This window comes from Miniopterus schreibersii (assembly GCF_964146895.1).
Source record: "Miniopterus schreibersii genome assembly, chromosome: 1".
Taxonomy (NCBI): domain Eukaryota; kingdom Metazoa; phylum Chordata; class Mammalia; order Chiroptera; family Miniopteridae; genus Miniopterus; species Miniopterus schreibersii.
This window is the reverse complement of record NC_138101.1, coordinates 200,852,690-200,879,640: the sequence shown is the minus strand read 5'-3', so window position 1 is coordinate 200,879,640 and position 26,951 is coordinate 200,852,690. Positions and strand designations below refer to the sequence as shown.

The 26,951-nt window shown below is 64.0% G+C and overlaps 1 protein-coding gene across 3 annotated transcripts; it reads right to left on the bottom strand.

Annotated features, from left to right (window-relative positions):
- Nucleotides 1–1,459: 1,459 nt before the first annotated feature.
- On the bottom strand, nucleotides 1,460–25,275 carry ASPG (asparaginase). 3 transcript variants are annotated; one of them, XM_081121268.1, is made up of 16 exons: nucleotides 25,086–25,275; nucleotides 17,585–17,693; nucleotides 16,820–16,931; nucleotides 15,211–15,336; nucleotides 14,702–14,785; nucleotides 14,221–14,347; nucleotides 10,546–10,658; nucleotides 9,638–9,820; nucleotides 9,422–9,535; nucleotides 8,749–8,871; nucleotides 7,287–7,382; nucleotides 6,873–7,036; nucleotides 4,432–4,518; nucleotides 2,554–2,653; nucleotides 2,151–2,231; nucleotides 1,460–1,654 (listed from the first exon to the last, which is right to left on the bottom strand). In XM_081121268.1, exons 1-16 carry the CDS (start codon nucleotides 25,165–25,167, stop codon nucleotides 1,634–1,636), a joined length of 1,722 nt encoding a protein of 573 aa, XP_080977394.1. In that variant the 5' UTR covers nucleotides 25,168–25,275; the 3' UTR covers nucleotides 1,460–1,633. The 3 variants fall into 3 exon arrangements, with proteins under 3 accessions (XP_080977394.1, XP_080977395.1, XP_080977396.1); XM_081121269.1 differs by having other exon boundaries at nucleotides 14,221–14,329; nucleotides 25,086–25,237; XM_081121270.1 differs by lacking the exon at nucleotides 4,432–4,518 and having other exon boundaries at nucleotides 25,086–25,237.
- Nucleotides 25,276–26,951: the final 1,676 nt, after the last annotated feature.

The window sequence follows — 26,951 nt, the reverse complement described above, 5'->3', positions numbered from 1 at the left end:
ACAGGAGCCACTTTCACAGTCAGGCTGCACAGGGCCCGGGAGCCCTGCTGAGTGTGCTGTGGAGTTCCCAGTCCCTCGGTCCCTCTGTCCTTCCCTCCAGAGCAGAGCCAGAGGCAGAGCGTGGCTGCCATATGCAGGGGCCCCGGAGAGGACCTGGAGTGCTAAGCTGTGGGCCTCCACCAGGCATTGGTCTGACTGTCCTGACACCCCTCCAGCCTTCTGAGAGTCCCAGCCCACCAGCAACAGGGGGAGCCCCTGGCTTTCCAGCCCCTCAGCCCCTCCCCACCACATCCCCCATGACACCTCCACACACTCATCAGGTGTGGGGCAAAGCCTCTGGAACCCACCATGTTCATGTGGTGTCACCTGGTTGTGCAAGACCCTGACACACCTGAGGCTGAGTGAGAGTCTGGAAGGCTGCCAGCTGGGGCCTGGGAACTAGGCTGAGAAGCCTTAGGTGCGGTTGGGGCCGCCCCCGGCCTGGCCCACCTGGGAGAGGCCCTGGCTGGCTGCACGGTGGGTGCCAAGGGCAAGCTCTGGGTTCACACTTTAGCCCAAAATCTACAGGGCACAGGCTCTCAGCCCAGGGGGCAGGTGGACAGATGGACAGACAGACGACAATCCTCATACGGGCAGTTAAAGAGGTACCAAGGTGCTGGGGAACCTGGGAGAAGGCAGCCCCTGTGACTCCTCAGGCCCACTGAGGACAGGTCGGGGATGTGGGGGGAGGGCAGAGGGAAGTCCTTGGGCAGCCCAGGCCGGGGATGTGGGGCCGAGCCCAGGGTATGCCCTTCCCCACTGGACTGCTGACAGCTGGGACAGAGGACTGGCTGGGCCTCTGACAAGGCAGGAGCTGCCCGCTGGCCTTGGAGAACCGCACCCGCCCATCCAAGTCACCCGCCCACACCGCACTAGGCTGCCAGGCCACAGGCCCGTCGAGGCAGGCGGCCTGGATGGGCCTGGCTCACAGTAGGTAGCAGGTCAGGGCCTTCAGGCAGATCAGGGGCTGGAATGAACCCTGCTGAGGGGCCAGCATGCTGCACAGGCCCCTGAGAAACCAGACAGCAGCAGGGAGGGGCTGTGAACCCAAGAGAGACGTCCCTGCCAGGAGAGTTACGCAGGAGCAGACGTTGGTGGGGGGCTGCCTGGAGGAGGTGACTCCAGACCTTAAGAATGAGAAGGATTCTGACAGAGGAGATGAGGCAGAGGTTGTCTGGAGGAGGGATCAGCCCAGCAGACAGGGAGACGGCAGTGGGGGAAGGGGGACAGCTCACCCTCCCCCACAGGGCCTGGCTCACACACTCATGCTGCCTGGGGACAGGCTGGCTGAGTGTCCCTCACCACCAGGGTGCTGAAGTCACCACCCTTTGAACCAGAGTCTCGGCCAGACTCCCCCCCCCCCACACACACACACACAGTGCTGGGCCCCAGACAGACCCACTGGAATAGGCTTTGGGGACCTGGGGAGGGAATGTTCCCTGAGAGATTTTATTGCCACTCCCCCCAACAGAGACATTGAGGCCATAGTTCCAGCAGTGGGGATACATCTCAGTCAAAGCCATGGTGCCCACAGTCCCTCCAGCAGGTCACAAACAGGAAGGAATGGCTGATGTCGCAGCAAGACAGCTTCAGGTTAGACACCAGGCAGCACTTCCTGAAATGAGAGGTCTCCTGAGCCCCCGGGCCAACAGACAAGCCCAGGCGCCTGCAAGTGGGGCCCAGCCTTTCATCAGGGAGGGACCCAAGGACTGAACAAATCCTGCCAGCCTTGAGAATCTTCCAGGGATGGAGTGGGGGTGGGGCTGTCCTCTGGGGCCTGGCCAGCACAGCCTGGGAGGCAGGCAGGGGCGCCCAGCCCGGTGGGTCCTGGGATAGGTGGGTCAAGGCGGGCAGGACACACAGCAGAGGCGTCTGAGTACCCTCCGGGCTCGAGGACCTTCTTGGCTGTGGCTGGGGCCTTCCAGTGCTGTGGTAGGATCCAGGAGGTCTGAGGTGGCCTTTCCTTCAGGAAGCCCTCCCTGACTGCTCCCATCTCCCTCCGGCATTTTCACCTCCCCCACACAGTGTGCCCGCCCACAGGAGGGGCTCTGACCCAAGCTAGGGCATAGCCGCAGGGCTGGGAGCGGTCAGCCCAGCCTGGGGGGACTTACCGGACCTGGGTCCAGGACACCAGCCCCACCCTGGAGACTCTGCAGAAGAGTCACCACCTCCAGGTTCCCAGTGGCCTCTGCCTGTGGGAGGGAGCCCGAGGGAGGAGCTGTCCAAGGGTTACTGACCAGCAGCCCTGCCTCCGCCCAACCTTCCCTGGTCCAGGAGACCCTCCCTGCCTCCCACCCCCTGCCCAGCACACAGGACCCCCATCTTCATTCTCATCCCCACAGCTCTGGGGACTAGAAGGGGGACATCCCCCTCACCCGGGGCTCCCAAATGTGAAGTGTGTTCACCAGGAGAGTAAGGGTATTTGTGGGAGAGGCAGAGGAAGGGGAGTTGGTGAAGCTGTCAGGGAGGCCTTCCTGGAGGAGGTGGTGGCTTTGGAGCACTAGTGGCACTCACAATGAGCAGAGCACTGCGCCCATCATAGCCTGGCTGCCCCAGGTCGGCCCCCGCCTGCCACCACGCCCGCAGACCTTCACTGTCCGCCCTGGAGGCTAGCCTGGGAGGGGAGCCAAAGAGGGGGGCCATCAGAGCCTGCTGGGCACCCACCCATCCAGTCCATCTGCCCACCTGCCTGCCTCACGGCATCTTTACAAAGCCAGCCCCAAACCGCTGACCCAGCAGCACCGGGCCCTGGGGCAGGAGCGCAGGAGTGGGGCAGCCTGGAGCCTAGTTTCACCCAGCGGAGGTGACTGTGACTCAGGTCATGGGTGTGCACACACACGCACACACACGAGCATGCACACACGGGCATGCAGGCACGGGCTCACGCTCACACCCCACCTGCTGAGAGCGGCACGCCAGTTTCACATTTCACAACACCGCTCTCCCTGGGCGGGGCCCAGAGGCCCAGGAAAGTCTGAGGAGACCAGAGGTTCAAAGAGGACACGGGGAGCTGGAGCCCAGCAGGCTGCAGGAAGGGGTCCTGGCGGGGACAGGGTCCTGGGCCTGCCTGCCCTGGAGAAGTGCAGGGGGGCACTTCCCAGGGTCCTCCTCAACCTCCCACCCTCTTGGAGGAGCCCACCCCCATGGGGAAGGGCCCATGCCAGGTGTGCTGGCTGGGGGTGTGGGGCTGGGGGGAAGGGCTGCCCCGAAAGTGGCCCTAATGACCCAATTCCTAGTCAGGAGCAGCAGCAGCAGTCCCCACTGTGACGCTGGGTAATTGCTGGGGTGCATTGCACTGGAAGACACCACCAGCTCCCCTGGGACTGCCTCCCAGACTCCTGCCACCCCCACGCACACCAGACTCTGGGGAGGGTCAGCCCCGGACCCCCAAATCCAGTCAAAAAGCTCCCGTGGGACCTGGCTGACCCAACCTCTCTCTGCCTCAGTTTCCCTGTCTGTCAGTGAAGCCAACAAGGCCCACCTGGGGGTGCAGCCCTGAACTGGAAGCCCCTTAGTGCCAAGACCAGGCCCCACAGGTTCAGTCCAAGCCCCTCCCCCATCACCTGCTCGCCAACCTCACACAGTCTTTCCTGAGAACAGTGGGCAGGGGGCGAGTCCGCCAGCTGGACTGGAGCCCCAGCAACACTGAAGACCAGGCTGGAGGGGAGAGGCTGGGGGCCAGTGGGGTCTTTCCACCGCACCCCATATGTGTCCGGGGCCTCTGGGGCCCAGTGAGGCTTTGCTGGCACCCAGTCATGGGGGTGGGATGGGGGGTCAGAGCTTCAGGTTCTTCTTCCTGTGAGCAGGCAGCTCACCCCTCCTCACTCCAGCCGGTCACCCTGAGACCCCACTGTTGTCACCCACTCCCTGGGCCAGGGGGCTCTGAGTTTCAGGGATGCACACCCCAGCCACGTCCAGCACCCCAACCCCAGGTACGCCAGACAGGCCTCTGCCCTCCTGTCTCCACTGCCCCCCTCGGCTCCTTCCTCCCACCCTCCACTGCCTCAGACCCCCCGCAGGCAGCCAGGGCTGGACACGGGAGTTCTGGCGAGCGAGGGAGAGGCAGTGACGGGGTGTCAGGAGCACCATGGGGAGGGACCCCAGGGATGGAGGGAGGGACTGAGCTCTGCAGCCCCGGGCTGCCGTCTGCCCAGTGCACCTCCAGCACCCTCACCAGGGAACTCCAGGGCCCACACCTCCCTGGGCCTGTCCCCCCAGGCCCGCCGCGATGGTCGCTCAGGACAGCTGTGGCGGCTGGCGGCTGGTCACTGGTGGCAGACGGCCGCGCCTATGAAACCCCCACCCAGCCAACCATCCCTCCCGCAAGCCTGGCTTCCCCTCCCGGAGCCTCAGCCCCAGGTCCCCGGGAAAGCAGATGCCTGCAGCCCTCACCTGCACAGCTCTGTCCCAGCCTCCTCCAGCTCCTGGGGGGACAGGCAGGCCCCAGCTGCCCGTAGGAGCCTGATGACACTCTGGTGCCTGCCACGGAAGAGGGCATGCTGACCGTCTGCCTGGCAGCCTCTGCCCAGACATGACGGGGCCTCAAGGCCTGTGCTGGGGACCAGGAGCCCACCTGGCCCAGATCAGAGCCCCACGCCCAGCGCTGTCCAGGGCATTCTGATTTTGCAGGGTGGGGGTCAGTCAGCCCTGGCTCAGAAGTTCCTCCACCCTCCCCACTGACTTTCCCCTGCCTATCTGGGGGTCGTGGCACCCCACAAGTACCTGGGGACAGCCCATCCTGGAGGACAGCCTCCATGCCAAGCTGCCCAGCCACACTGCGCACACTCACCCTGGCCAGGGCTGGGCCTGGGGGAAACTGAGCCAATGGGGCCCAGACTCTGCCCTTGGGGTGGGGAGGGGAGAACACCAGGGTCGAGCTGGCGCAGTGCAGGGCCTAGATGTCGGCAGGTGTCCGAGGCCGCATCACCTGGGCCAGTGGGGTGACGGGGCCTGGGGGAGGTGGGGTGGGGTGGGGCTCGGCAAGGCCAAGGCCACACAGCCTGCTGCCGTGGGACAGAGACCTTGGCCGCATGACCGCTAACCGACCCCTCTCCCCAGAGTGTCAGGGGAGACCATAAATCCACGGTCTCCACACCTTTAGGGAGGCTGCGGAGGAGGGTGGGACCCCAGGCCTTGCTACCCACCCCACTGCCAAAGAGCCCTTCTGGTGGGCTGGCCCCTCCGTGCCACTCCAGGGCACAGCAGGGCCGGGTTGGGGAATGAGGCTGGGAGACCGGTTTGGGGGGTATTGTGACAGCCGGGTGGGGATGAGGGGGTGGGCCCCGGGTGGAGTGAGCTCATTGTGCTTCCCACCCACACCCCAGGATGCAATCTCCAGCCAGATCACCCGGTATTGGGGTGCACCCCGCAGAGCCCCTCACCCTCCGCCCACTGCCAGGCCCGTTCTGAGGACCCGATGCTCCCAGGAGCCTGGGAAGGAAGGTGTGGCCCCATCACCCCTTCACCAAGGGTGATGCACCCCAGGGCTCACGGCAGAGGGGGGCACCCAGGACTTGACCCTGACGGTCTGGTGGCTCAGGCACAAACACCCCCCCCATGAGACTCATGAGCACCCCTCCCTGAAATACCCCGGGATCCTGCAGGCCAGGTTCCCACCCTCCCCTGGGAGGAATGCCAGGAGGCGGGTCCGGGGCTGCTGCAGACACTATGTAAGACCGGCTCTGCCCTGGGCACAGGAAGACTCCCCACGGTGAAGAGCAAAGCCTGGTCCCTGCCCTGGCACATGCGTGTTCATGTGTGCACACGCACAGCTCTGTGTCCAGTGCTGCTCCGGGCACACGCATGGGCAATGGGGAGGGACGCCAGAGGGACCTGCCCCACCCTGTCTGGAAGGTCTTCCCAGTAACTTCTATGCCAGGAGGCAGTTAGACCATGGGCCAGAGTCCCACACCCCCGTCACCTCCTGGCCACCCCCCTCCCCCACCGAGTTTGGACTGTCCATCAGAGCAGGTGAGTTTGGCCCTCAGAGAGATGCCAGGGCCTGGGGAGGCAAGGAGATGCCCCACCAGAGGGTATGTGGGCGTCCTCAGGCCCCCACACCCAGGCCCCAGGCCCACTCAGCCGACCCCAAGGGGAAAGGGTCAGAGCTGGGCAGCTCTGGTTGGTGACCACCAGCCTGTACACGTTTTATTTCTACATTGGTCCTCACAGCTCCTGGCAAAGTACAGCCCACAGCAGGTACATGGGGTCAGGAAGCCCCAGCAGAGACCTCCAAGTGACCCCAGCCTTGCCCTGGCTGCAGGGCAGGACATCCCCACGGACTCTCTGCCCAGTGTCCTTTGCCCCCACCCTCAAGGAGACCCACTGGGCACACCCAAATGTCTCAGGCTGGGACCCCGCCTTTAAGAAGCAGGGGGAGGGGCCAACTTGGGGGAACTCCTTCCACTACCCTGCAGGCTGAGCCTGTCCCGAAGGCACCTGTGTCCACCCCAGCCTGACACCTGGCACTGTGCAGCCTGCCCCCCCAAGAGCTGGGCGGAGGTTTTCTCCCCTTGCCCACCCCTCCCAGCTCCCAGGTGTTTGTAGATTTGGGGAACAAACATGAGATTCCCTTGAACTTTGTTCATAGCGTTTGTTTTTCCCCTAGGGTCTTTCTGGGCCTGCTGGCTCAGCTGAAGGCCGCCTTCTCCAGAAAGCCCTCCAGGCTGGGGGCGGGCAAGGCTCGGGGAAGCACGTGTCCTCCACCCCATCCAGCTTTGCCCCAGGAAGCTGTGGGACCACAGGCAAACAGGCAGCTCCCCCACAGGCAGCTGGGTCCAAGCCCACCCCAGGTGTCTCCCCTGCCCGAATGTCCATCGCAGTACCCCTGGTACCTGCCCCTCACGGCCAGCAGCAGTGGGCTGAGGCCATCCTCGTTGCAAGCGTTTGGGTCCATCCCTCTCTGCAGCAGCAGGGTAACCACCCCGGCATGGCCCTTCCGGGAGGCCACATGCAGTGGAGTTTGACCACTGAAGTCCTCCCTGCTCAGGTCACTGCCCTGGAGGGACACAAGGACATGTCTCCCACTGAGGAAGAGCTGGACAGGGTCAAGTGGACCACAGGGAAGGGGTCAGGGTGCACCCGAGGGTAGGGCTCAGCACAACCACTGTGCCCCCTTTAGCTGCAATGAGGCCCCAGACTGGTGGACCAGGGCACGGGGGAGTGAGGGGGTCCCAGGGAAAGACCGTCTTGCCACCCCCAAAGCCTGGCATGGCTGGGGTTGGTTGCCAAGGGGGCTGGGGGCTCACCTGTTCTGCAAGGGCCTTCAGGGCCTCCAGGTCGCCGGCATGCGCCGCGGCACAGGCCAGGCTGGGGGCCAGGGCGTCTCGAACAGCATCTGTCTCCTAGGTGGGGAATGCAACACCTGGGGCCATGCCTTTCCCTGGGTCCCAGCATCCCCAGAAGCAAAGTCCAAGACATGAGGCCACCATCCAGCTCTGTCCTCGTCAGCTGTGTGACCAGGGCCCACTACCTGGCCCTGAGACCCATATCCTGGTCTGTCTGCACCACCTTCCAGGATACAGGGACATAATTACCCCGAGGCACTGGCTTGGGGCACACTGGCTTGGGCCAGGCCCCTCTCCTGAAAGAACCCTGCTCTACACGTCTCCAGAGCTCCCCAGCACCAGGAACATGTGGGGCTATCTAGGAGCTCCCCCCGATGCCAGAGGGCAAGGGGTCCCAGCAGAGGCCCCCGCAGGCAGCCCTGCACCTGGCTCAGCCCATGCTCAGCCTGCATGTATGGCCAGGCCTGACCACAAAGCTGCACCCTAATAACAGGCCATACACATCCTCACCTCCCATCTGACCATCACCCCCCAGGTAAGCTGCAGTTAACACCACAAAGCTCTCCACGACAAGTCCATCCCCACCCCTGCTGTGCTGAGGGGAAACTGAGGCACAGGGAGTGATCCAAGGCAACCCTGGACTCAGAGCTCTCTGTCGCCTGCTAGGCTCCCATGCCAGGGCTGGACGCTTCAACAGAGGCCAGGTTGGGTGTGTGATGGGACACTAAAAGGCCCCAATCTCCCCTGCAGGCCTGGTCCAGCCTGAACCCCCAACCCCAGACCCTGAGGCACATCCTTGGCTCCTCTGCCCTTTCCTGGGTCCGGGCAGCCTGGTTGAGAAGGAGAAGGGGAGCTTGAGGCCGGAAAGGCCAGGGGGCCTGGAGCCCTCACCCCGTGAAGCCCGTGCTCACAGCCTGGGAGACTCCTGAGCAGGTGGCGTTCCCTCCCAGCACCCAGGACCTGAGTGCCCCTCACCTCACTGAGTGCCCCCACCTCACTGGCCCCAGCACCCAGGGCCAGGGCCAGTGCTCATGGCCAGCCTGGCACTGTCCCCAACTATCTGGCCAAGTGGCCAGCTGTGCTCTGCCCACCATCAACACACTGTGAAGGCTCCCCTAGACTGCCCAGCCCCTCCTCGCATGCCACTCCATGAACCCTGCAAACCCTCCCACCATAGGCCTTAACCCAGAACCAGGTGGACCTGTGCCCAGAACCAGGTGGACCTGAACCCAGAACCAGATAGACCCAGGCCCAGAACCAGGTGGACCTGAACCCAGAACCAAGTGGACCCAAGCCCAGAACCAGGTGGACCCGGGCCCAGAACCCAGCCAAGCCTGGTGGTTTCCTGCTTGCACCCTGGAAAGACAATGGCTGTGGCGGGCACCTGGCACACCCCGCGGGACCCACCCGCACTGGGCAGTACCTGGCTCAGGCTGAGGAGCTGGGCCACCCCAAGTCCCCGAGTGCTGCTCTGAAGGGAGGGCCGGCGCTCGTCCATCTCCGCCTCGGGCAGCGTCATCTCCCCCCGGAGGTCCCTGGTCAGCAGCTGGGGAGGAGCGCAGGAGGCCCGGGCCCTGAGCCGGCAGCCCAGCCCAGCCCGCGGCCAGGGCCCCAGGTGGACGCCGGTGAGGGCTGCCCTGGGCCTCACACTCGGTTTGGGCTCCGTCCTTCAGGCCTGAGCATGGTCCAGACCAGGCCCTCGCAGGCCGGTCTTACCCTCCAGCCCCACTGGCTCAGGGCCCGCAAGGCCCCAGTAGCCTCGGCCCAATCAGAGGGCCTGGGGCGGCTGTGTCTGAGGCCTGCCTGGGGACTATCTGGGAGCAGTTTGGGGAACCTCGGGGGTGCCAGGCCTGAGGCTCCCCGAGAAGGTGAAAGGACAAGTGGAGCCCAAGGGCAGGGTCAGCAAAGGGTGCAGGAGCGTGGGCCTCAGAGCAGGCCCTTTGCACCTTGGGGAGGCCTGGATCCCTGCCCCCTCTCCAAACTCAGGCACACACCCCCGGACGGGGCCCCATGGCCTGCAGGTCAAACCCCAGCACACCCTCAGGATCCCGCCGACACAGGTTCGGAGCCCGTGCCCACACCGGAGGGGCCCGCACCTCCTTCCTGTCGTCCAGGCTCAGCCCGGGCTGGCCCAGCACATAGGACAGCTTGGCCAGAGCGGCCTCGGACGTCATGTCGAAGCCGGAGACGATGCCAGCTCCCGCCGCGGCCTGCGCGGAAAGGGCACAGCGGTAAGCGGGGCGCGGGTCCCAGCCCAGCGGGCGCCCTGCCCTCGCCCGCGCCCTCCCTCTCAGGCCCCGGCTCCCGCCCACCATGCCCGCCGCGTAGTCCGAGGTCACGGTGCCCTGCAGACAGTGGGTGCAGTTGAGGATGAGGAGACCTCGGGCGGCCGCTGCCTGCAGCTCCCTCAGCAGGTCTGGCTTGGTGGGCCCGTTCCCCGAACCGAAGGTCTCCATGACCACGCCCTTTAGGGGGGGCTGCAGGAAGGCCCGGACCTGCGGCACCGGGCGGGGGTGAGGCCTTTGCTTCCCTCCCCAGCAACGGACCCCCAGGCTCACCCTGCCCCTCTGGGTGCAGCCAGACGCAGTAGGGCTCCCTGCTGTGCCCCAGGGTGGCCGAGCTCCCAGGGTGGCCAGGCCCCAAGCCAGGGCATGGAGAGCCCTGAGAGGCTGTTCCCCACTGAGTCCCCCCAATGGGATCCGGGGTCCCTTTTAAAAGTTTGAGGCCATGGCTGGTGTGGAGAGAAGCAGAATACGGGGGAAACAGTCAGAGGAGGTCGTGGGGAGCAGGCTGCCCCCATCCTTCCCGGCCCACCCCATCCGTCCAGCACACAGCCCTGCCGATCCACACACAGCAGGATGCTCCTAGCCGCCAGTGTTTGGAGAAAGGGCCTTGCAGACAAACGCACGTGCAGGGTTCCCCTGTTACAAGCGCGCATGGCAAAAAAGGTGAGATTGGGTCCCGAAGCTTCCAAGGATGGGGGAAGGGTGCAGGTCGCCCCTACCCTGTGACACGCGAGGGTTCCAGGCACAAGGGTGCTATGCGATTGCAATTCTCCATGTGCCTGGGCCTGAGGGCAGCCTCGGGGTGGTGGGAATGGGGAGCAGAGAAGGGGACAGGATGGGAAGTCAGGCAGGGCAGAGCCAGCTTGTGCAGGCACTGGGGAGCCACGGGGGGCATGGGAGCTGTGGAGGGCACACTCGGGTGGGCGGGGCCCTACCAGGGTGGCGGGGATTCCAGGGTAGAGGCGCAGCAGGCCCACATCACACTCCATGCTGCTGTGCACCACAAGCTGGTCCTTCCCTCGGACCTTTCGCACCAGCTCCCGGTTGACTGTGAGGACAGAGGGACCATGTGGGACCCAAGAGCCACCTTCAGGCCAAGACTCCAGCCCAGACCCTCTGCGCCACCTGCCTCTCTCTGGTGTTTTCAGAGCCCTGAGCCTTCACCTGGCCACCAAGCCCTCCAATGCTCTGGCTTGTGTCGGGCTCTGTGGGGGGCGTGGTGCTCAGGGGCGAACAGGACCCCCAGGGATGGAACCGCATTCGAGGCAGAGGGACCAGCACGTGCAAAGGCCAGGAGGCACAGCAGATGAGGCACAGCTGCAGGGTCCCTGGTAAAGTCTGCTGCCCTGGACCCCGGGAGAAGCCGGGTGGCATTCTCAGCACAGTCAGCCTCACCTGCCCCTTGCTGGGCACCTACCCTGCACCTACCCAACAAATGAATGAATGAATGAATGAATGAATGAATGAATGAAGAGTCTTCTGGACCCCTCACCTTTGGGGAAAGAAAGCCTCAATCTGATACACCCTGAAGTCTCAGATGCCTAATGTGAGTCCACCCACTCCCCATGCCAGGGTGGGTAATAGCAGCTCCTAGCCCTGTGGATGGAGAGGGGCAGATTCTTGGGGTCGGTGTCCCTTGAGCCCGCCGTGCAGAGGAGCTCCCCAGAAGGTCAGTCTCTCAGAGTCCGAGGGTTGCTGCACCTCGAGGACCAGCCACAGGTGGTGCACGGGGTGGGGGTGGGAGGACTGGGGAGCAGTCCTGCCTGCAAACCTCAGAAGCCCAGCGCCGAGCACGGGGCCCACCTCTCAGACCCTCGGCAGCCTGGATCGGCAGAGGCGGAGGTGGATGACCCCACCGGCACGGCCTATCCCAGCTGCGGGCACCGTAGAGACCCCGGTCCCAGACAGGCTGCCCAGAGAGTCGGGCGCGGAGGCAGGAGGGGCCGGGGGCTCCCGGACCTCCACCCAGGCCTCCTCCGGCCCCCATGGTGGGGGGGTGTGAGCCTGAGTGCCCCTGCTGTCCCCGGAGCAATCCACACATGATAATGAACTAAGAAACACTCCAGGCACATGCTGCCCTCAGGGAGACGGGGATGGAGGGGGCGGGCACCGGAGGGTGGGCAGCAGCGAGGAGCTAGCCATGCTGAGGCCAGGAGACGCCCGGGCCAGGGCACCAGTCACGCATCCTTTAATTTAGGGCCCGCTGCCCCGGCCGGGTGAGCAGATAAGACGGCGGCGGGTGGGGCTGACACCACGGAGGAGTCATGGCAGAGGGGTTTACGGAGACAGAGGGCCACCCCCACCCAGACGGCCCGCCCCTCTGAGAGCCCATGGAGCCCAAGTCCTCTGCTTGGCCTGGAGCCGACCGTCCCACAACCAGAGGGGCCGAGGGGAGGAGGGACGGTAGGAGGAGCTTGTGGTGGGGCCTCCAAAGAGAGGACGTGGCCCCCGAGCCTGTGCCCTTCGTCTGCAGCGGCCTCTCAGGGGGCAGTGAAGATGCAGGAAGCCCCTGAGGGGGGACCCTGCTGGTAGCATCACCCTCTGGCTGCCTTGACTACACCCTGAGCCCAAGGGCCCGCCAGCCACACCCTGGGCCTGGGCAGAGCTCCGTGTTTCTCAGCACCAGCTGCCAAACCGGACAGGCCTGGGCGGGCGGGGCCGGGTTCTCACACCCGCACGCCCCCCCACCCCCTCAGTGGGAAGCAGCCGGGGATCACGGGCCTGGGGACCGAGGGGGCCTCTTCCCTCCGGCCAGCCTCAGCCCTGCACCCGCCAAGCTGCTGGGCCTGGCAGAGCAGGCGTCCCTGTGCCCGTGGCCTGCCCGGGCTTGGCGAGACACAGCCCAGCCCTGGGATCCAGTGAACTCCACACCTGCCCGTGGGCTCCATCCCCAGAGGCTCCACTCCTGAGTTCCATACAAGGCGTGACTCAGTCCCCATGGGGGAGGGGGCCCTGCTCCTTCCTTCCTCAGCTGGCTTGGGGTGGTGCACATGGGCAGAAGGGGCTGAGTGCCACCACCCAGCAGAGGCAGGGAAGCCAATCCATCAGCACCAGCATATGAGCCACCTCCTCCAGGAAGCCTCCTGTACTGCTCTGGTCCCCAGCCAGCAGGAGGACCTCACCTGGTCCCTGGAGCCCTGGGCACTCTGCACACATGTGGGGTGCACCAAAGTGTTCTGGGCCTCGCATCCCCTGGAAGGCACTTGGGAGAACGGGCTGGGCAGGCTGGGGACGGGAAGTGTGGGGTCAGAGCACCGGAATGGGATTCAGGGCTCAGGGCCAAGCCAGTGCCTCCCTGTGTGGCCCTTCCCCTCTCTACCTCGGTTTCCTACCACAGGGTCTCCTCCAGGACCCTGGACCTCCTGGCAGAGGAACCCGGGCAGCCAGTAGAGCCCACCAGTCACCGCCTGACTTGAGATCCAAAGGTGCTGGGGGCTCTCAGGGTCACATGACCACCCCACCCTGCCAGGAAAGAGCCCGTTCCTTCACCTGCTCACACTAAGACCTCTAGGGGCTCCTCCCTGGCTGGTCTCCAGGAACTGCCCCCTCCAGGCCCCGCAGGCCCAGGCAGAAGCCCGAGTGGGCGAGAGGCCACCTCTGCTGTTCCGAGGGCTGGACGCTTGGTCAAGCAGTCCAACCGGAAGAGCCGCCTGGGTCCTGCGCGTCCCACAGAAGCAGCCCCACCCTGAGCAAGGCTTCAAGGCCCCAAACACCCCCACAGGAAGGCCCTGCCCAGACCCTGACCCAGGGACCACAGCTGGGGGTGGGGCCGGGGCGGGAAAGGTGCTCCAGGGCCCTGGCTCAGTCAGCAAGTGAAAAGACACAGGCCAGGCTTGGGTTGTCCTTCACACACCCGGGCCAGGTGGGTGGCGAGGCAACTGGAGAGAAGCCACACGTCACAGGAGCAGACGGTCCGGCTGTCCCAGGGAAGGGCTGCCAGGGTGCTAGGGGGGCATGGGAGGAGTTGGCCACGCCCGCCTCAGCCCGGACAGTGGGAGACACCATGGGACTGCAGACAGAGGGGACTCTCCTTGGGCCACTGAGGTGGCCCTGAGTCAGCCGAGGCCAGAGCTCTGGGCCCAACAGCCTGGCCGGAAGCAGCCCCCACACCCAAAGCAAGGGGTGGGGTGTCCTCCCTCGGGGAGTCTCAGGACACATGACCTGCTGGAGACACAGGGGTGCTGGGCTGCCTGCCAGGCGCAGGGAACAGAGAGAGAAGGTCCCAGGGACTCAGGAGGATGGCAGAGCCAGTCCCAGGGACTCAGGAGGATGGCAGAGCCAGTCACTGCGAGGGACGCCTGGGCTGGGGGCCACATGGCCTGAGGGGCACACAAGGGGAAAACCCCCCAAACCTGCTCCTCCTGGGGAGCGACCCCTGGCCCGAGCTGGGGTTACCTGCTGGGGCCCCCCACTGGACAGCCCATGCAGCCCACCCTCTCGGAGCAGCACCCCCTCCTGGCTTCTCCCAAGCCCAGGGCAGAGCCAAGCTGTGCTGTCCCAGTTCCGGGGCAGCGAGTGTCCCCAGTCGGGCCGTCTCCCAACCCCAGCTCCCCGCAGGATCCACAGTCGCTCTCCCCGCTGGCCCCATCACACCCATCACACCCGCTTACTTGTGACGTCAGCGCCCACGACAGCCAGAGGCGGCAGGTTGGGGGAGCAGAAGGCGGCAAACCTGCGCGTGTCCACCTTGGTCACCCGGGTGCCCCGAAACAGCTGGTTCTGGAAGAACAAACAGACCTGCGGGAGGCGAGGGACAGCGGTGTGAGACGGGCCGAATGCCCCTCCCTGAAGCCCCTCCCGGGTGTCCCCTCCCCTGCTATGTGAGGGGCCCAATCTCATAAATGACTCCTGTGTCCCACGTGCCTGGGAATGATGTTGAAGAGGGGAAAAGACACTCAGCACTCTGTGGACCCGTGTGTTTTCATGGAAACTTACACACGTGTAAAGAGAAATACATGTCACCGGGAGGGAGATGCGGGGACGCCCCCTCCCGCTTTCTGTTTCCCCTTTTTCCTGCGTTCCGTGTATGGCGCTTACAGGGGGAAGGGCAGGTCTTCAAAACCCAAGTGCCGCCCCCGCCGGGGAGGGTACCTCAGGGATCACGTACTGGCCGGCCATGAGCAGCGCCCCCAGCAGGTTCTCCCGGCCGTCGTTCCACAGCGCGTGGATGGGCACCTAGGAGAGGTCACGGGCAGGAGCTGAGGCCCAGCCCGGCGCCCCCTCGGGGGCTGGGGGAGAGGGGGGCTGGGGCGGGCTCAGGCGGTGGGAGAGGGGCCTGCGGGACCTGCCCCAGGAGAGCGGCTTCTGCTGAACATAACCGCCCAGGCCAGCCCCCCGGCCCTCTGCTCCCCCTGCCAGTCCCCACACTGGGAGGAGCTCTGCCCACCCCCCGGGGGACCCCACCACTGCCCAGCCAGCTCCTTGGTCCAGGGGGCACCCCCCGGCCCCAGGCAGGACCAGCACACGGATGGACGGACGGCTCCAGCAGTGCTGGGGCTCCCTCTGGAGCTGCAGGGCTGAGCAAGAAGCCAGGACCCCTGGGCCCCCACCAGCTTCCCCTGAAGCCCCAGGAAGGCCTGACCCACAGAGCCGGGTGGTACCTGGGCACCCGTGAGGATGACGGTCTTCTGCAGGTTTTCCAGCACGAAAGCAAGCACAGAGGCGGCAAAGGCCATGGTGTCGGTCCCGTGGATGACCACGAAGCCGTGGTACTGCTCGTAGTGTCTCTGTGGGGGGAGGGGCGCGGGCTCAGGCAGGGCGGCCCTCACCACTGCTGGCCTCCTGGGACAGGGAGCCGGGTCCTCGCCACCCCCAGGAAACGGAAGGCCCCAGATGCAGAGTGGGGTGGGGTGGGCGTCGGTGGGACCCCGATTGTGGAAGGCCCCCTCTTTAAGTCCCAGCCCCCCCGCTCTCCCTGCCCCAGGATGGCCTCCTTCCCTAGCTCCTGGCATGAGCCCACAGTGCTGCAGGCCTGTGGACATTCCCTGAGGACAAGCAGGGGCCCCCTCTAGACTTCCTGGTAGTGTCACCCCCAGGTCATGCCCAGTCAGGACTCCCAAGGACACTGGTCAGTAGGGGATGCTGACAGGCAAACGGGGCAAGGGCCCTCCCAGGCATGCTGGCCAGCTCTGCAGGAGTGAGGGTGGCTGCGGGGACATCCCCCGGCCACCACCTCCTGGAGGGCAGCCAAGACTGAGCCTTGGTGTGCTTGCGAGGGGCCTGGTTATGGGAGCCAAGGGGCCCAGCCCCTCCTGAGGGGACTGTTACTGAAAGACCAGAAAGCTGGCTGGAACCACAGAGCTGAGCCACAAGGCGGGCTGGGGCGCCATCTGCCGGCCATGCAGGGCTCGGCCACAGACGGGGCCACCAGGCTCCACAGGCCCTTTGAGTCCCGTGGTGGCCGGACCCTGCAGCCAGGACAGCAGTCCTGCGTGCTCAGCAAAGCGCTCAGGCACCTCATGGAGAAAGACTGGCCCAGACAATGGCCGCAGACATGCCTACTGGTAGCCGAGGGGTCCCGTAGGCCTAGGGCCACGCACACGGTCCCAGACGCTCACAGTGAAAGGGTAGGTGGGGTGAGCACCAGGAGGCTGTTATCTCCCAGGCAGGAGACAAGCCCGTGACTGTGGCCCATGCCCTTGGCGGCCAGGGAAGGGGAGCCTTGGGATGAGCCTCGGGAGCAGGTGAGAAATGGGCCTAGAGGATGGGAAGGCCCCCACCTTGGGGAGCCAGGACCAGGATTGTGCAGGATGGGGAAGGGGCTCTGGCCCAGGAAGGCATGTGCACTGGGTGCTGTAAGCCAAGACACGCCCTTGCGGGGTCCTGCACCCTCTTGTGGGTCCTAAATTCACTAAGACCATGGCTCCAGGGTGGGTGAGCAGTGGAGAAAGGGTGACGGGCCAGGTGTGGAGCTTGTCACACTGCGGGGAAGTTGCAACTGGAACAAACCAAGTGCAGGAACAAAACCAGAACCGCTGTCTGGCACTCTCCTCTCCCCAGAAAGGACATGGCCCTCACTGCCCCTCTCCCCTTGCAGGGGCAAAGTCCTCCCTGCAGCTGGGGGGTGACCCAAGGGGCCTGGCACCTTTCTGAAGCTGCAGACCCACCACAGGCCAAGAGGCTTGTGTGCTGGCCTTGCCCAGCCCAGTAGCCCTGCGGGACTCCATAGTCCGGCCCACAGTCCCATCCCCACCCACGCTCCCCAGCTACCTCAATGGTCTGGGCAATCTGGACCCACTCGGTGATGGTCATGTCACTGGAGTCGAAGAGGGGCTGGCACTCCAGCACCGTGTATATGACCCTCTGGTTGGGACTGGCTGGCCTGCAGGAGGCAGAAGGGTGGCTCCCACACTGACCCCTCCCCCCTTGGCCCACCCTGCTCCCTTCCACCTGGCAGGGCTCCTGCACCCAGGGCCCTGTGTCCCTGGGCTCTGCACATCCACAAACTCTCAGCATCCTGAGTACAGGGCCCGGCCTCCCTTCCACCAGATTCCCCAGGAACAGGGACCGTGGTGGCTGAGAGGGGCCAAGGATGGGCCAGGAAGGGCTGCTCCGGGGCACAGTCACCCTCCCACCACCAGCTCGGAGGCAGGCCAGGCCCAGCCCCGGGTGAGCCAGGAGACAGCCTGAGAGCAGAGTGGCTGGCAGGAGGGAGGGCAGTGACCAGGAGGGCACCTCCTGGAGCAGCCTGCCAGCCATGAAGGGCACAGGCAGCCTGGGCCCAGAGCCAAGAAACAGGGCCCTTCATGCTGTGGGGAGAAGGGGCCGGCTGGCCACCCCCTGAGCTGGTGGGGGTCTGAGGCTCTCTCAAAAGGGGACTTTGGTCAGTTTAAAGCCAAGGAAGTGGCCATTAGTGACAGCCTCCTGCAAATGGCTCCCCTGGAGGCCCTGAGTGACCGCAGGCTGCTCGATGGCCCTCCCCCGGGACAGCTGGCTGTGTGGCCCTGCCCGAGACCCCAGGGAGCCCACACTCACGGCAGCACCAGGGTGTCCTCAGGGAGGCCCCGGGCCCGAGCATGTTCCTCGTCATGGAACATGGGCAGTGTCCTCAGGACGGCGGCCAGGCCCTTCCCAGGGACCAGCACTGCAGACCGGGGAGAGGGGTGGTGTCAGGGGTGGGCAGCCGCCACCAGCTCCCATAGCCACTGGCCCCTCCATTCTGTGCTGGGGGCCAGGCCTGGGCAGGGGTGTGGGCAGGGGCCAGGGCTGGCCCAGGTGAGCTCTGGCCCTCAAGGAAGTCAGAGGCCAGGTGGACAGGCTTTCGGCTGCCACAGGGCCCCGTCTCCAGGTGAGGCTCAAGGGGCCTTGGCCGTCTGCAGCCTTTTCCTCATGTGCCCACTCTTCTGCCCCCAGTCTCCAGAACATCCCCAGACATGCTGTCAGAGGACTGCCAGAAAGTCCTCTGCCCCTGCCCTCTTCTGACCTGTCAGGTGCTTCACCCCAGCTCAGGGCACCACCTCCAGGAAGCCCTCCTTGATGTCCAAGCCCTGGTGCCCTTCCCACATGCCCTCCACAGCCCTTGCTCCCTTGCTGGACTGTGTGTGACTCCTCCAGGGTGCAGTCCAGGCCCTCTGCCTGCAGCCTCCATGTCCCAGAAACACCTTCATGGAGGCCCTGGCAGATGGGGGGGCTTGTTCTACGCAAACCCTAAAAGGTCACAGGTGTGTCTCCCTGAAACAAATGACTCCTCAGCACAGCCTTCCATCCCACACTGCTCCCTACAGGTACCGTGACCTCGGACAGGCGGCTGACTTCCTGGGCGCAATCACTCCTCACCCAGGCTCTGTGGGGCTTTTCCCATGTGCTTGGCTGTGCCGGGCACCTGGACACAGCAGCGAGGACAGCAAGGCTCCCCCCTGCCCCATCAAGAAGTATCCTCGGGCCCGGCCGGCCTGGCTCAGTGGCTGAGCATCAACCTAGGATCCAGGAGATCACAGTTCGATTCCTGGTCTGATTCCCAGTCGGGGCACAGGCCCGGGTTTCGGGCTCGATCCCCAGCAGGGGGCGTGCAGGAGGCAGCCGATCAATGACTCATCATTGATGTTTCTCTCTCCCCCTCTTCCTTCCTCTCTTTGAAATCAATAAAGACACTTTTTTTAAAAAAAAAACTATCCTCAGCTAAAATATGTAAGACCTTCAGGACCAAGGTCAGTGGTCACTCCTGGGTGACAGGCTTGCTCCCGGCCTTGGAGCCTGCCGGGCGAATCAGGCCGCACTGCTGTGTAACAAATGGCCCCAGGCTGGGCCGCCAAGACAGCAGCGGTTGCTGTCTCAGTTCGGGAGGTGCTGGGGCAGTGTGTCCAGGCTCCCACGGCCATTGGCAGGATTCGGTTCCCCGCGTGGACCACTGTCCTTGCCGCCTGTGCACAGCAGCCATTCTCGGCTTCTGGAGGCGGCCCAGCTCCCGGCTCTGTCTTCAAAGCCAGCAATGGTGGGTCGAGTCCTCACGCTTCGAATCTCTCTGACCTCACTCTGCCTCACCTTTCCCATTAAGAGGCCCGAATGCCCGCTCACCTCACCCCTGAGGATCTGTCTTCTCCAGGCTAAGGACCAGGTTCTCTTCTTCCCTCAGGGACAGCAGCTGAGCTCAGGCCCCCACCCCTCAGCCCGCTGCCCCAGGCCCTCTGCAGCCCACCCCAAATGTCCCTCCTGCCCTGCAGCTCCCAGCAGGTCTGCACCCCCGCCCCTCGCCCTCCACCGGGGGCACCTGTTTCCATCTTGTTATGTGTCCTGACAGCTTGGTCTTAGGACCAGGGACAGTGTTTTCTCTGCTCTCCACCATCTGGAAGGTGCACCGACCAGGATGCACCCAGCGGCCAGTCGGATAGACTGGGGTTCCAGCCCTGCTTTGTCCGACCGTGCCAGCTCCCAGGAGAGCGTGGGTCACGGGGGGCCCAGCCCACAAAGGGCCTTTGTCGCTTGTTAGTGCCGAAAACAAAAGGCTTCGCTTTCTCCACTTTCTCGCTTCCCATGAAGGGTTCATCCGTCTGAGTTCGATAGATCCTACCGCGGAGGCCTGACAACGGACCCTTTTAATTGGAAAAACTTCTCCATTGAAAACAGGGAAACTTTTTCCTTGGAAAGCTCTCCTGTTGGTATAATAACTAGTCATTAAGATTCCGTCAGTGAGATGCAAGGACAGGAGTTAGAACAAAAATCACAGTCCGCTCAGACCGTGGCCTATTTGTCTTCCGATGGGTAAAAGCTAGGACATTGGGAAGCTGATTGTCCTGCACGTAAGCAGAATGAGCCCGGCTGGCGTGGCTCAGCGGCTGAGCATCGACCTAGGATCCAGGAGACTGCAGCTTGATTCCCGGTCAGGGCACATGCCCGGGTTGCGGGCTCGATCCCCAGCGGCGGGCGTGCAGGAGGCAGCCGACCAATGACTCTCATCATTGATGTTTCTCTCTCTCCCTCTCCCTCCCTCTCTCTGAAATCAATAAAATAATTTTTTAAAATTAAAAAGGAATGGCGAAGTCCTACAAAAAAACCCCTAAATCTTAAGGACTCGACTGGGGAACTATCAGGATGGAAGCTCCAAAATGTGGCCAGACAGCAACGCAGGCTCAGCTCCAGCCACGGCAAGGGTCCTACCCACGGCTGCCCCCCCGCCCGCAGCCCGAGGGGAAGCTAAAGCCCAAAATGACAGCGGCAATTACGAGAACTGTTCCGATCAGGTAAAATCATGTTAAAAGCGCACTTGGAAGTGAGGGTTCCCAAATTAGGCAAAGAGAACTAGACAGCTGTGTGGATGGGAAAGGGGCCACAGGCTAACCCGACAGCTTGGGGGAGGCCTTGGTGTCGGACTTACAAACCCAGAGACCAAAGTAACCACACAGGAGGGTCTGAAATTAAAAAATTCCTAACTACAAGCAGGTCACGGCGGGTAGTCCTATCCTAGGCCTGTATCTCCCCTGACAAAGGTCAGTCCTCACCTTAACTGAGCCTGTGATTGACTTCTTTGCATCTAAGATAAAGTTCCTTTGAAATGTCAGAGCATCTCCTTTTCCAGACCCTCAGGGCACAACCTCGCGCCAGAGCAGAGGCCACAGAACAAGTTTTCCTTCGGTTCCCACAGAGATGCCTCCTTAAACCCCAGCTGCCTGCACCACAGGCTTAACTTTGGGAGCCCACCGGCCGGCAGCCTCCGAAAATGAGACCCGGCTTCCATCGAACTTGACTTTTCTCAAGGCCGAAGCTGGTTTAGTGAGATACGGGCCATCCACCAGCCGCTCCTGGAAGGTGACTGTTCTGAAGAACTGTGGGGGTTCAGAACGGCCACCCCAAGACGTGCCTCTGTGCTGTGCGACTGCTCTGAGCTAAAGGTAACTTTACCCGCAGCTCAGGAGAGACGCCTGCCCCTCCTTTAACGACCTGGAACTTAAACGAGGGGCCTTAAGAAGAGACGATCAGAGACACCTGTTCTCCACAGGGCAGGACAAACTTCTATTTACTAAACACCCGCTCTACTGTCCCCAACTTAGGACGTCTGTCCTACCCCCCCTTCCCTTTTGGTCTCTGAACCTCCCAGCATGGGTGGGTCTTCAACTCTCTCATGTATGTGGGGTCCCCATACATATGTTTTCTCTGTGAAAAACAAAGAAATATTAAAAGGTAATGGAAAAAAATAGCTATTAAAAAAATAATAAGCCCAGCCGATGTGGTTCAGTGGTTGAGCATCAGATACCCATGAACCAGGTCACCAGTTTGATTCCCGGTCAGGGCACGTGCCCAGGTTTGGGGCTCGATCCCCAGTCGGGGGCATGCAGGAGGCAGCCGATCAACGTTTCTATCCCATCGATGTTTCTCTCTTTCTCTCTCCCTTCTCTAATAATCATTTAAGAACATATTTATAAAAACATATGTAAAGAAACAAATATTTTTCTGGGTGTTGTGATATTCTTGGCTTTATGTGATTTCCCTCGCCATCCTAAATAAATATCCGTTTTCACGCCTAAATCTGATTTTGTAAATTGTATTATTTTTCTTAACAAGGGCCCCCAGGCTTCAGGCTCTGCCACACCAGAGCCTGCCCTGCCTGGGCCCCGGCCCTGAGCCGCACACTCGGGGCCCGAGTTCTCTGCACCTGTCAGGCTCCTCTGTAAGGGACAGTTTGCCCCAGAACATCAGGTCCCACCTGTAGCTTCAGCCATAAAAACAAGAACTGGGAGCTTGTGAAACCATGTTCAAGAAGGAGATCCGGACCGGGGACAGAGATGCCACATTGCTGTGACCGATGATCCGCGGTCAGGACCTCCTGCGGCCTCCCAGGCCATCCCGCACCTTTGGCTGCCCGGCCCAGAAGCCCTGCTCACCCCAAGGCAGGTGGGGCAGAACTTTGATGCCAGGGGCTCTGGGCTCCTCAGCCTCTGAGGCTGCCCCGACTGCCACTGGGGTATCTGCTGTTTTTCTGTTTTTGTTTTTTAAATATATTTTTATTGATTTCAGAGAGAGGAAGGGAGAGGGAGAGAGTTGAAACATCAACGATAAGTCATTGATGGGCTGCCTCCTGCTCGCCCCCTACTGGGGATGGAGCCCGCAACCCGGGCCTGTGCCCTGACCGGGAATCGAACCATGGTCTCCTGGATCATAGGTCGATGCTCAACCACTGAGCCACGCCGGCTGGGCATATCTGCTGTTTTTGGATTCATGATGCCCCTTGACCTGTGACATCTTTGATGAACTCAGGGACAGGACAAGCCAAGGGGTGTCCCTAGCTGCCACCCTCTGCCCTCCCCCACTGTCCTGACCTTTGGCAGGGCTCAGCCGTGTGGCTGTGTGGCCGTGCGACCTGCAGGACACTGTTTACCAGCAGGCGAGAACACACTCTGGACAGTGACAATCCAAACAGCTTTGCTGCGGCTGGGCCACCTTCCCCACTGCCCTCACCACCCCCGGGGACCGGGGCACACGTCAGCAGTGCCAGGCCAGTTAACCATTGACATCGACACCATCCTGATGGGAACTCCAGGGCCGGCGGGGCCTGCAGTCCCAAGTTCATCATCCCACCGGGCTGGAGGGCAGGGGCTTCCCGAGGCCTGGCTTCTTCGTTCATCTCTGGATGCAGAAAGGTCACCACAACCTGTGTGTCCCCGAAGACTGGGCACCAGACACACCTCAGAGCAGGCCTGAGGCCTCCCTGATGTCCCCCAGGGTCAGGGTCACAAGGCCCTGGACCCAGGTCCCCTAGCTGCTCCTCTTCTAGGGGGACAGCAGGGACAGGTCTCAGGTCTCTTCTTCCTTCATCCCCTGGTCTTAACCTCTGGGCTACCTGAAGCCTTCCCAAGAGCGGAAGGGTCTGACAGTGGGGTCAGGTGGCACGAAGGCCAGCTGCTGAGGGGCCAGTTCCTTCTGGAAGCAGAGCCCTCAGCAAGCAGCCGAAGATGCTGCCGTGACCCCAGTGGACCAGGAGGGGTGCCTTGTCCGACACCCCAGGGCTCAGAAGACTGGCGTCCCCTACGGCTGGGGTAGGCAGGCTGCTCGGAGCTTGCGGGTCAGGCCCTGTCTCCCCAGGGTTACAGCGGCTTCCAAGCAGGCACCTGCTGACCTCCCCTTCATGGGCCTGACAACCCCAGTGGCCAAAGCAGGCTCTGGGGGACATAAGACCCTGCCCCATGGGCCCCATTTTCTCATGCTGAGGCCTCTGGTTCACCTTTCAGACGTGTGACCTTAGCAGCCTCTTAGGGAAACTTGGAGCCACAGGGCTGCTGCCTGGAGCCCATCGGGGACAGGGACGGGGGCACGGCTGGGACACGACATGGACAAGACGCGGTGTGGGCAGGAGCAGGGCCAGAGCCCACCTCGTCCCTTCACCCGGACCCTCGGGAAGGAGGTGCTGAGCTTGACGGAACTGCAGTTGGCCGCGTGCCACACCTGGAGGGGCAGGCAGGGTGGACAGGGCCCCAGACGGAGTCAGCAGGCCAGCCCTCGAGGGAGCAGCTGCCCTCATACCCCAGCCCTGCTCCCCTGCCCGGGTCCACCCCTCCCTGACTCAGGCTCAGAGTCCGGCAGTGAGGTGCCCGCAGCCATGAGGCTCCCCAGAGGCTGCCTCTGTGACCAGCCCCTTAATCCTGTGCAGCTGCTGGTTTAAGGTCCAAGTTGAGGGACCAGCAGACCCTGGGGCCGGATGGAGTGTCGCTCGGCCCTCCGGGCATCCACCAACCAGCAAACTGTCCAGATCAGGATGTGGAAGGCACAGCATCTGATGGCAGGCTCCTGGCAGCCCAGGCGAGCCATTGGCCCGGATATGGACAGCCTTGTCCCGGGTGTCTCAGCCCCTCCAGGACAGGGTTCTACTCAGGTCTGAGTCCTGGGCCCAGCACACCATGGGCTCAAGAACATCTGTGAACTGACCACTGGATGTGGCAGATGGACTAATGGACCAGGGACCGAGAAGCAGCCGTTGGAGGGCAGAGGGCGGTAAGTAGCTGCTCAGTGGACAGGGGTTGGGAAGGAGGGAGGAAGGGACAGGAAGTAGCCCAAGGACTGGCAAGGGCAAAGGAGGGTGTTCTCTGTTAGATCCGGGGGTGGGGGTGGGGGTGCAGGAGCTGAGTCAGTTCTGAGGCTGGGAGAGGTCAGGGCTGGGGGCGGTGACAAGGCCCATGGAAGGGCTGCTGGAAGAGGGTCCGAGTGGGAGGACTCCCCAGGGCCAGGTGCTGGGGCTGCCCCAGGTGAGACTCGCACCTGGGACAGCAGGGAGGAGCGGCTGGTTAGAGAGAGGGAGCCGGGAGGAAGGAGGCAGAGAAGGACCAGTGCCCGTGGGAACAGGACTCCTTAGGGACAGCTAACTGGGGACAGCAGAGGGGAGAAGAGGTCCGGGAAAGAGGCTGAGGGTGTGCCCTGGCCCACCTGGGGAGGGGCGCAGCACGTCCAGGGCCTAGAGGAGCGTCTGGGGAAGGTACACCCTGTGTCCTGCCCGCCTGGGAATGCTGGACATTCTCGATGCTCTTCCCACTCCTTGGGGGTCCAGCTCCCCCCACACTCCCCATCCCTCACCCCCCACCCCGGCACTGGGTCCCTGGCTGAAGGCAGCACCCCTGCCCCAGCGACCTGCGGACTGGGTGCCCCAGGGGGACCCTCACCCCCACACAGGGCAGTCACTCCCTGCTGACTCCAATCGGGCCGATGCCACAGAGGCAGAGAAAACAAAACGCCACTGCTCCCCAAAGCCACCTGCGCCTGAGCGCGTCCCCAAAGGCGTCAAAGCCCTCGGGGCCAGGGGCCAGGACGGGTGGGGGTCACAGCGCGCAGTGGTCCTAGTGAAGGCCTCGCGGCCCTAGGCACCTGCCGGGGGCGGGGTGGGGCAGGTGCTCGGGCTCTGGGTGCTGGGGCCCGAGGCCGGCAGCCCCGGCGAGAGCGGCCGCGCTCCTCCTGCCCGGCAGGTGCCGGCACCGCGGCGAGGGCTCGGCTGCGCCCGGGCCCGGGAAGGCGGCGCAGGACCCCCTCCCGCCCGCAGCCCCCCGCCCCGCGCACTCACCGCCGCGCTCGCTGCGCATCCCGATGGTGCCCCCGGTGTAGACGGCCAGGAGCCGCCGCTCGGGGCCCGCCGCGCGCGCCATGCCGGCCAGGGCCCCGGGGCCGAGGGACCAGAGAGGGCTGCGGGCACTGTAGGGGGCTCAGGGGACTTGGGGGGCTGTGGGCACCGAGACCCGGGACTGAGCGGAGGCGGAGGAGCGCTCTCGGGGCAGCGGGGGAGGGGCGGGGCCTGCGGGGGCGGGGCCTGCGGGGCGGGGCCTGCGGGGGCGCGTGGAGCTTGGTCTGTCCCGAAGGCACCAGAGGGGGGCAGGGACTGCGGAGGTCAGGACCCATCCAGGGTGGGGCCTGCGGGCGCAGAGGCACCTGCTCGGGGGCGGGGCCCGAGCCTCGGGGATCCCAGTTCCGGTGGCGGCGGCCCCGGGGCTGGAGCCTCTGTGACACGGGCGCAGGCACGTGCCGCAGGCGGCGGTGCCAGAGGACGCCGGCGGCCCCGGTGCCCCAGCTCAGCCGGCGCTGCTGACCGCCCTCGGCGTCCACTCCCAGGCGGCGGGGTGTGGGCAGAGGCCCCAGCCCGCCCCGCGCTCCCCGTCCGCAAGGGCGCAAGGGGACCCCAGGGCGAGGGCCCGCAGAGGAGGACGGCGGCCGCGCGGCCGCGGTGGACACATGTGGCACCTGCCCGCCCGGGGCGCCGGCACCCGGCCGCACCCGACCTCGTGGGGACGCGACTGCTCCATACCCGCTCCTGAGGCCGCGCAGCGCCTTCGACACCCGCGGCAGAGTCAGTCTCGTGTTAACTGCCCCGTGGGGCGGGGTCTGTACCGTGGGCTCCGCCGCAGCTTCCGCGGCAGGCTCGTCTCATCGGGGGCAGGGCGCCGAGCGCAGGGGTCCGAGGGCAGGGCGCCGAGCGCAGGGTGCGGAGCGCAGGGTGCGGAGCGCAGGGTGCGGAGCGCAGGGTGCGGAGCGCAGGGGTCCGAGCGCAGGGTGCGGGCAGGTTTGGCCCCTCCGGAGGCCCCTCTCCTCCGCGTCCCCACGGCCCTCCTTCTGCACGCGATCCCTGCTGTCTCTGGGTCCAAATCTCTTCCAAGGACCCCAGGTGGACTGGACCAGGACCCACTCCAACGGCCTCGGTTTAACCTAATGGTCCTTTTAAAGGTCTGATCTCCAAATGCAGGTGCATTGCGAGGTGCTGGGGTCAGGGTTTCAACATGTGACTGTGGGGTGGGGGGCAGTGTCCAGCCCCTCCCCCGGGACCCTAGCACCTCAGGTCTCTGTCCTGCTCCAGGCCTGTCTGCCCTCGGGCTCCTCCCCAGGGTCCTAGCCCCGGCCTGGCCCCGGCTGTGGGCAGGTAGCTTTCCCACGTGCCCAATTCTCCCTCTGGGGAGCCACCCCTGAACCCAGGAGACAGGGGACTCTGGCGCTACCCTAACAGCAGCTTCCCCAGGGGTGTGCTAGCCAAGCCCACCAGGTTTCGGGTCAGGCGCCGTGGTCTCCTGCTCTGCTCCCACTGCACTTGCTCCCGGCTCCCTAAGCCTACAGTGTTCTCTGAACCACTCTTCATGACACTGGGCTTGGCAAGGAGTTATTCCATGGACACCCAAAGCACAGGCAAAGTAAGCAAAAACAGACAAATGGGACATCAGCTTTAAAAGTTTTGTGCATCAAAGGCCACAATCAAGAGTGAAAAGGCACCCTGTGGAATGAGAGAGAATATTGCCAATCGCGTACCTGATAAAGCGGCCGTACCAGGAATACAGGAACTCCTACAACTCAACAACAACAAAAAACAAGTAACTTGCCCTGGCCTGTTTGATTCAGTGGTTAGTGTCGACCCAGGAGGGTCTGGGTTCGATTCTGACCAAGGGCACGT